Source organism: Chrysochloris asiatica, unplaced genomic scaffold, assembly GCF_000296735.1.
Source record: "Chrysochloris asiatica unplaced genomic scaffold, ChrAsi1.0 scaffold00003, whole genome shotgun sequence".
Classification (NCBI taxonomy): domain Eukaryota; kingdom Metazoa; phylum Chordata; class Mammalia; order Afrosoricida; family Chrysochloridae; genus Chrysochloris; species Chrysochloris asiatica.
Window position 1 is genome coordinate 31,278,412 of NW_006408521.1, and position 9,688 is coordinate 31,288,099.

At 43.6% G+C, this 9,688-nt stretch overlaps 1 protein-coding gene across 1 annotated transcript in view; it reads right to left on the reverse strand.

Annotated features, from left to right (window-relative positions):
* Positions 1-4,219: 4,219 nt before the first annotated feature.
* The window catches only part of OBFC1 (oligonucleotide/oligosaccharide-binding fold containing 1), a 51,243-nt gene continuing 45,774 nt past the window's right edge, over positions 4,220-9,688 (reverse strand). Inside the window, exon 10 of the mRNA XM_006831478.1 lies at positions 4,220-4,377. Coding sequence (XP_006831541.1) covers positions 4,220-4,377 — 158 coding nt within the window. The remainder of the gene's footprint in view (positions 4,378-9,688) is intronic.

Consider the following 9,688-nt stretch of genomic DNA (forward strand, 5'->3'; position numbering starts at 1 on the left):
TCCTTGTTTTGTTTAAAATACATTATAAGTCCTCTATTCACAGGAATATACCAGTCATGGTATTTTCAATAGCCTCATATGCATATGAAAGTTGAACAATGAATAAGGAAGGCCATAGGAAAATTGATGCCTTTGAGTTAGGGTTTTGGAGAAGAATATTCAAAGCACCAAGGACTTCCAGGAGTAGAAACAAATCTGTGTTGGAAGAAGTACAGCCAGAAAGCTCTTTAGAAGCCAAGATGATGGGACTTTGTCTCTCATACTTTGGACATATTGTCAGGAGGAACCAGACCCTGGAGAAGAACATCACACTTGGTAAAGTGGAGGGTCAGCAAAAAAGAAAGATACCCCCAATGAGATAGATTGGCATCCCGAGGAGATGACTATGAAGAGCAATGGGCTCAAGCATAGCAATGATTGTGAGATTGGCGCAGAACCAGTCAGTGTTTCTTTCTGTGGGGCATAGAGTCACTATGGGTCAGAACTGACTGGACACCCACTAACAACAACAACTCACTGAAAAGAAGTTCTTACAGCAGGTCCCCATCATCCCCGATACTTTCTTGAGCATCTACAGAAGAGCAGCTGGCGTTTCAGGTGAGTTGATTTCTTACTGAGGAGATGACTATAAAGAGTAACAGAGACTGTTCTGGAAATCACAACGGTGGGAGGCTGGCTGCTTCCCTGGAAAGAAACCTAGACCATTTCCTACAATAATTAGGAAAGAAGGGTGTGGTAAAAATTCTGCACAAAAGGCTTTAGTCATCTAAATATAGTTGTGCATAGAACTAGAAACATACAAACCCTTTAAAACTGTGGGTGCTTCGGATCCTTGATTACTGAGCAAAGCCTTGACTAGACAGCATCACTCAAAATAGCAGGGTTTAACCAAAGTTCTTACATACCACAGTATCCAGGTGAAGATTTACTTACAGCTACATGGATTATTTAAATCTACCATCAAACCATCTGCCACATTTCTAGGTATGAAGAGTCTCCCTTTTGTATTGCCTAGCCTAATAAAAAAAAATTGTAATCTTACATTTAGAATGCTTTGCTTCTTCAGTTACTATTTCTCAAGGGCCCACTACAGGCACTGTTCTTAACACTGGGATTACACCAGTGAAGAAGAAAGACGAAGCCCTTCCTCTCAGGAAATTCTATCATTTGATTCTATTTCAAATCAAAACATAACCCAACATAAAAATCAGGCAATGTTCTTAGTTTTACAAACTCCCTAAGCTTTAAAGAGGAAGAACCATAGCCCAGGAGGGTAAATGGCACAGTATGGATCCTTTCAGGCTTGCAGATGCCTGGTCCAGTTATCTTCCCATCAAGACGGGGCCCAAAGAAAACCAACTGAGCATTTTCAAATATTAAAAACCTAGAACTAAGATAAAATTAAAAATTGCTTCAGTGCAAAGGTTACAACTTCAAGCAATTATTTTAAAACAAACACAAAGATTTTGACTGTATTCAACTTGAAAAGAGATAATCTCACTCCAGGGTCTAGACAGCTGTGGGTGTCAGTTACACGCTGGGTCAGCAGTTCGAATTCACCAGCTGCACTGAGGGAGAAAGATGAGACTTTCTGTTCCCATAAGGATTTACAGCCTTGGAACCCTATACATGGTGGCTATGTGTAAGAATCCATGTGCCCTAGCACCTTCCGTGTTTCCGCAGACCGAAAAAAAGGAAGAAACAGGAAATGAGAAACGGCACTCAAATGCAGCCGCTTCCGCTGACTCTGCGCAGGAGCTGTGGGTCGACATCGTCCTGGTGTACCGACTTCCGTCCCGGCCACAACCATTCCCCGACCCTTGTTCCCAGCTGGGGAACTTCCTCCTCCTTCATCGTGGCTCCGCCCACTCCACCCACGGCTCTGCTCCATTTGCAGGCGCCTCGGGAACGCGGCTGCGCAGTGGAGACTCTGTGCTGTGGCTCTCTGTGAGCTCCCCACTCCCTTCCTTAGGTTTTAGAGGCAGTCCTGGAAATCCCAATGCTCAAATTCTACCCCACTAAGTTACTTTCCCTTTCCTTCCCTCCAGTGGTGAGTCCCTGAGCCAGGGTCGCCAAAAAGTAGGTATACATTTTGTTAAGTGCTGTCGAGTCAGTTCCGATTAGGTAGCCACCCTGTATAGAGTTTCCTAGGTGCGGCTGATGTGCTCAAATCACCCATTTTATGGTTTGTGGTCTAGTGTTTATCCTACAGTGCCACACCAGGGGTCCTAGTATATTCTTGGGCTACTTTTATTTTTATCTTACTCCTGATTTAGTAAACACAGCAGTGCCAAAATGTCCCCAAGTGTCATGGACACCTTAAGGCGCAAAGGCTGGGAAGACAGGACTTGGTGAGGTGAAGGGAACATGTCACACAGACCCAGACCTCAGCTAGTCGACCATGGCCCCTTCTCATTAGGTTTTGGAAAGGAAAAGGGGCAGCGACCAGTTCTGAGACCCCAGCGAATATTTGCATTCGGTCTGGAGATGAAAGGCACTCTGGTGGCGCAGTAGCTAAGTGCTTAGCTGCTAAACTATAAAGTCCCGTAGTTCAAACCCCTTGGGAGAAAGATGTGGCCGTCAGCTTCCCTAAAGGTTTACAGTCTAGGAAACCCTATGGGACAGTTTACTGTCTCTGTAGGGTTGCTGTAAGAAGACTCCACTTCATGGTAATGGGCTTGGTTTGCTAGTCTGGAGATGCAGCCTCACTTAGACAATGGCCCTATTAAGGATGACATCCTAGTGTGGTGCTGTAAGATAAGCACTGAACTGCTAACTTAAAGGTCAGCAGTTCAAACTCACCAGCCGTTCCTTGGGAACCCTATAGAAGGGGTGCTATGAGTTGGAAGCAACTAAACAGCACTGAACAAGGCCAAGGTCACACAAAGGAGCCCTGGTGATGTAAACGGGTCAGTCCTTGGCTGCTAACCAAGAGGCTGGCGACAGTGGCTGGGCAGGAGACCTGGCAGTCTGCTCCCATAAGGATTACAGCCAAGGGAATTATGGGGCAGTTCTACGGTCACACGAGGCCACCATGAGTTAGAATCTGGAGGGGTCAACAAGGAGGGGTGAAGGGAAACCTCACAATTTAGGCTGACAGTGTGCCCCCAGACCCAAACCATGCACAGTACACAGTGGGTTTTGCCAGTACAAACCCAATGTATTCTGCTGGATCTGACTTCAATACAAACTGCTCTATTTCCACACCAGCCAGTGGATTTTCCATATGAGTCACTTAGAGCAGACTGCATCAAGCAAATGCCAAATGAAAAAGAAAAAGCAAATGCCTTCCACAGCTCAGTGGCAATACACAAAAGCAAATATACCTTTTATAAAATTACTGTAATTGAGTCCAGTAATTTCTCTGCATTTGGTTTCTACTGGCTGGATTTGTAATTCTGCTGTTAGAACAAGCCTACCACATACCTCAGGTTGTTTTCCCATTTGTTTAGGATGATGAGCAAGAGCATGACTCTGCCACCTGTCTGGGCACATACTGAGTCTGTCTGATGGTGCCAGAATGTCTTACATACTCAATGGCAACCTTGATCCTGACATCGACCAGCTCCCGAGGCTGGCCACCTCCTCCATCTTCATGGGCATTCAAGTACAATGTATTTAGTCATTTGTTGTTGTTAAGTGCTGTTGATATGATTCCAACCCATAGGGGAAGTGTCTTTTAATTCAGAATAAGGAAAGTTGAAAACACAAAATATTGTTCTAGATTCTTTTTACTCCTCCCTCTGAGTGGGCTATACCACAGCACTAACCCAGGACTCAGGACCCGCCTCCGGTGCTTGAGCCCACAGAAATGTCAGTGAGTGGCGCTTACCCTGGGAGAATGAGTACCCTGAACCTGGTCCTTAGATTCACACAGCCCACAGAATTCATCTGCCAGTCTGAGGTTTTAAGTTATAGGCTTGTGTGATGGGCCTTCACCATGTCATGCCTTTCTCCCCAGAGCCCAAAGTCACAAACACACCTATTGAGCTGCCGACACTGTGTCCTCCTCCTGCTCCATGAGCGATGCCAGTCCAGCCTGGTCCACAGGGAGTGCTTTCATGTCCCATGGCTGAGTTAAACCATTTTACACCAGGTGAAGGCAGCCTACAGCATTTAGGCCAAGTCCCATTGCCCAGTGACTACACCGTAGAGTTCACCGTGAGGTCACTGCCCCCAGACACAATGAGTAAGTCAGAGCCTGACTGCCTGCCTCTCCTCACAATGCCATGTAGTAGTGCTCCATGGTGCTGATGATGTCACTCTGGTCCTCCAGGAGCTCCAGCACCTGCCGCAGAACAGCTTCACTCAGGCTCGGGCTGAGGCTCAGGCGAGCACAGGCCAAGATGTGCAGGAAGTGGCAGCCCCTCACCATGTCTGCAGGAAGAGACAGGTGGTCAACTTGGAGCATGTCTTGGCCCTCCCTTTCAAAGTGGAAGACTGTTGTTAAGTGCCATTGAGCTGGTTCTGACTCATAGTGAGTGACCCTGTATAGCTCCTTGTGATTCAAATATGGACTAAGGACCAGAAACATCAGCATTACCTGGGAACTGGTTTGAAATGCAGACTCTCAAGCCCTCCCAGGTCTCCTAACTAGAATCAGCATGTTAACAAGCTCCCTGGACGGTTCAGTGTACAATGAAGTAGAGACCCACCAGCCGAGATTATCCCCAAACAGCAAAACACACAGACCCTGTCCTTAGGCCCTTTTCACCACGGTTACCTCCACCACTCTTCAGGAGTCAGATCTTCACCTGCCAAGGACCCCAGTCAATGACTTTATATCCAGTGGGTTTTAGCCCTTGATCATCTTTCTCTTAAGGCAGTGACATGTATGAGTGCTGACCCTTATCTTCCTCCCTGGGACCACCTCTTCAGATTCACAGCAGAGAAGGGGGGCAGGGCTCCATATTCTTTCCAGTCAGTCCTGATTTGATGGGACCACTATGGTGACGACAGGATTCCTCTCTTGGGCCTATTTGCATTCCTCTGATTAGGCTAAGAAGTCTTGCCTGTGATGAATGGGCTCTGAAATCTCTTATCTACCCAATGCTAAGATTATGTGTATACAGTGATGCCCATTCAGGGTTTAGTAGCTTTTCCCTAGTTGGTATCAGTGATTTAAGGGGTAACAGTCACCATGGGTTATGACCAAGAAAGTGGTATACCTTTTTTGTTTTCTTTCCCAGGCTAAAACCAAAAAATATTGAGTTTACTGCATTACATTTAGAAAAAGCATTGTATTTTGAAACTTTCATTTTGGTTATGTATATTGTTTTTGCTGTGAGCCATTGAGTCGGTTCCGACTCATAGTGACCCTGAATATGGTTTCCAAGGAGCATAAGAGTTATATTCATCAGTTAGATAGATAGATAGATAGATAGATAGATAGATAGATAGATAGATAGATACAGAGTCTTGGTGTGGCACTGTGGATTAATGCATCAGACTGCAAAGTCATTTGAAGTGCAAGGTCTGTGGTTCAAGCTCACCAGCTGCTTCTTGGAAACCCTGTACAGGGTCGCTATAGGTCGGAATCAACTTGACAGCACTTAACAACAATATATATATGTGTGTGTGTGTGTGTGTGTATTACTTATGGAATTATTAATTTATTGGGTCACAATGTGAAATGCATTTCTCACTCTGAGTGAAAGTCAACCCTAATTCCTGAATGGCAGCCCTCCAGCTTCCACACTTAAAGCTCTGTGGCAGGGCCAGACTTGGGGTCTCACCATTGCACACCCAGCACCTTGCAAACCAAAGCAGCTCAGGGTGGTCCCATAACGTTATTTTCAGATGCTCAGAGATATTTTGTTGTTGGGCAAAGCATGGTTTGGGGTTTAGCAGGCCTTTCTGGCCTTTAGCAGGTCATAATATCGTGAAGCCTGTCTCCAGTGTGGGAGTGAGGAGCATCTCCCTGGGTCCCTTCCAGCTCTAAGGTTCACAAGCAATGGTCTCAAGCTAACATGATTTGCTCAATTCTGATCTCGAGTGACTACATTAACTTGCTATGTCTCCCAATTGTTGATATTGTTGGAAAACTTGCCACCGGCACAGTTCTCTACATTTACAGGCTGTTTCTTCAACATTTATCCAAGAAAGATTCAATGAACACCTATTATGGGTGCAGTCCCAAAAAGGGGAGATTAGTAGAGAACCACAGCTGGAGTATTGGCTCATCAGATCTGAATTCAAGTCCTGACTCTGCTATGAGTAAACTGCTTCACTTTTCTGTTTCCTCATCTGTTAAGAATAAAACCATCTACTTCAAAGAGTGGTTGTGTGAGTGAAAGGGGACCCTGGTAGGTGCTTCTTACGTGGTGAAATTCCTAAGATTATACTATGGTATCCGTAGCCTCCCAAGACACACATAAGGTAGTCACTGAAGAGCTTCAACTCTCTGGAGAAGAAAAGACTCAGAGGAAAAGCAGGCACAAGGGCTGGCAGTGGTTGATGATGGAGGGTGGAGGAGGGCAGGAATGCAGGGACTTCTAGTGGCTCAGCTCCTGCTGACGTTAGTGCTTACAAAGCCTCCTGGTGGTTCCGGTTCAGGGCTCAAGGTGACTGAAGGACACATGTGGGAGCCAAAGCAGGGAGGCCACTCTTCCCATTGACCTCAAACTCCTTCTTCAGGAAGACCATTCTGCTGTCTGAGGGGCATCTGGTGAGGTGGTCAGTAGACTGACTTTCCAGTCACATGGGGAATAGGAAGTTAGACCATTTTTTAAAATATAAGAACAGATCCCAAAATAGGAAAAGTTGTACAAGTGATTCCAAAATAGGAAAAGCCAAGTTTCTAGCTATCAGCACAGACATCAATTCGGCTCTCCGCAGGGACAAACCCACAATCGAAGACTGACTCTTCTGAAGGTATTTGGCTAGGCAGATGTGGTTATCCTAAAATCAATCTCGAATAGCAGTGATAAATATACCTTATATTTTCAATGATTTTTGCATCTAGCTTCATTAGATAATGTAGCTTCCCCCCAACCCAAGCATAGCTGATGATATTCAAAATGTTCCAATCATCATAAGATAAAGTTCGGGATGCAACCTACTAGTTATGAAAGGTTAGGAGAAAAGGGAGCTACTACCACCAAGAAAGCAGAGCCAGAGGTGGGGTGTGGTGTCCTTTGGACCTGGGGTTCCTGCACTCTGAAGCTCCTAGATCCAGAGAAAAGATCGATGCTACGACACATGGAGAGCTCCAAGGAACACTGGGCCTTCAGGTTCTGAAAGGAGACACGGACCTTTCCCAGAGCTGACAGAGAAAGTCTTTCCCCAGAACCAGAATTCTGAATTTGGACTAGCCTCCTAAACTGTGAGAGAATACATTTCTGCTTGTTAAAACAAAACAAAAAGGTTAGGACACTGTTCAGTGGGTTACAGTTATCTAATAAACATCATTCCAATAGTAATGTCATATGGTATTCGGTTATCATAAAAAGCAGTTGTACTATCTGAGGCATGGACTGTATCTTCTTGAAAATCTAATAGTTAAAATTATCCTCTGTGGACATGCTGCCATTTCAGACATCATCAAATGCTAAAATTCTCAGGTGTGAAACTGAGAATGTCCTTGTTTTAGGAGATAGAAGCTGGAGTTCTTACTGAATTTAGGTGAAGGCTATGTGGGTGCTTAGTATACTAGTCTTTCAACATTTTCAGGTTGGAACATTTTCAAGATAAAAAGTTGGAGATAAAAAGACACCTTGATTAGTGTGGAATTCTTTCTTTCTAGATGATATACCATTGTTTATACCCTGTACCTAAAGCCAAATTTCAAATCTTTAACTTTAGCCCAAGTTAAATCTACACATAGATTCTTCCTAAAACTGCTTCCTTTCAGATGGTGTCCAAGCTAGAGCGTTAAAGGGGCTTACTAAATATAAAGTTTTCTGCCCTAATGGCTGCCATTAAGGCAGAAAACTAAGTATATTTAGCCCCTTTATGTTGTTATTGTTGTTAGGTGCCATTGAGTCAGTTTTGACTCATAATGACCCTGTGAACAACAGAACAAACACTTGTTGGTTCTGCATCACCCTCACAGCTACTGCTCAAGCCCATTGCTACTTCCACTATGCCAATCCATATCATTGGGGGGTCTTCATCTTTTTCATTGACACTCTACTTTTCCAAGCATGATGCCCTTCTCCAGGGACTGGTCCCTCCAGATAACATGTCCTAAGTATGAGAGATGAAGGCTCGCCATCCTGGCTTCTAAGGAGCATTCTGACTGTATTTCTTCCAATACAGATTTGTTTGTTCTTTCAAAGTCCATGGTACTTTTAATATTCTTCTCCAACACTATAATTCAAATGCATAGATTCTTTTATGGTCTTCATTATTCACTTTCCAACTTCATATGCATATGAAGTCACTGAAAATATACAGCATGGTTTGGGTCAGGCATACCTTAGTCCTCAAACTTACCTCTTTGCTCTTGAACACTTTAAAGAGGTTTTATGCAGCAGACTTGCCTAATGCAATACATTGTTTGATTTCTTAACTGCTGTTTCCATGAGTGTTGTTTGTGGATCCAAGTAAAATGAAGTCTTTGACAACTTCAATCTTTTGTACACTTATCATGATGTGATTTACTGGTCCAGTTGTGAGGATTTTTGTATTCGTTACACTGTGGTGCAATCCATAATTAAAGTTTTGGTCTTTGGTCATCATCAGTAAGTATTCTAAGTCCTCTTCATTTCCAGCAAGCAAGGTTATACCATCTGCATATTGCAGGTTGTAATGAGTCTTCTACCAGTCCTGAGGCCACATTTTCCTTCATATAATCCAGTTTCTTAGCCTACTTGCTCAGCACACAGATTGAATTAGTATGGTGAAAGGATACAATGATGGTACACACCTTCCTGATTTTAAACCATTAAGTATTCCCTTGTTCTGTTCTAACAACTGCCTCTTGGTCTTTGTACATACTCCTCCTGAGCACAATTAAGTATTCTAGAATACTCATTCTTCACAATGTTATCCACAGCTTGTAATGATCCACACAGTCAAAAGCCTTTGCATAATCAACAAACACAAGTAAACACCTTTCTCATAGTCTCTTTCAGTCAAGAGCTGTCTGACATCAGTAATGATATTCCTTGTTCCATGTCCTCTTCTGAATCCAGTATGAATTTTTTGGCAATTCCCTGTCAATGTGGTCTTATAACTGCTGTTGAATCATTTTAAGAAAAAAATGTACTTACTTGTGATATTAATGATACCGTTTGATATTCCTGCATTCTGTTGGGTCACCTCTCTTTGGAATAGACACAAATATGGATCTTTTCCAATTGGTTGGTCAGATAGCTATCATCTATATTTCTAGGCATAGATGAGTGACGCCTCCAGTACTGCATCACCACCAAGCAAACAAGGCCAGGTGCACACTGTAGAACAGACCATCAATTGCTCATATGCAACTTCAGACTAAAGCTGAAGAAAATTCAAACAAGTCCACGAGAGCCAAAATATATTCCACCTGAATTTAGAGACCATCTCAAGAACAGATTTGATGCATTAGACACTAATGACCGAAGACCAAAAGAGTTGTAGGATGACATCAAGAACATCATACAGGAAGAAAGCAAAAAGTCATTAACAAGACAAGAAAGAAGAAAAAGATCAAAATGGATGTCAGAAGAGACACTGAAACTTGCTCTCCAGTGTAGAGATGCTA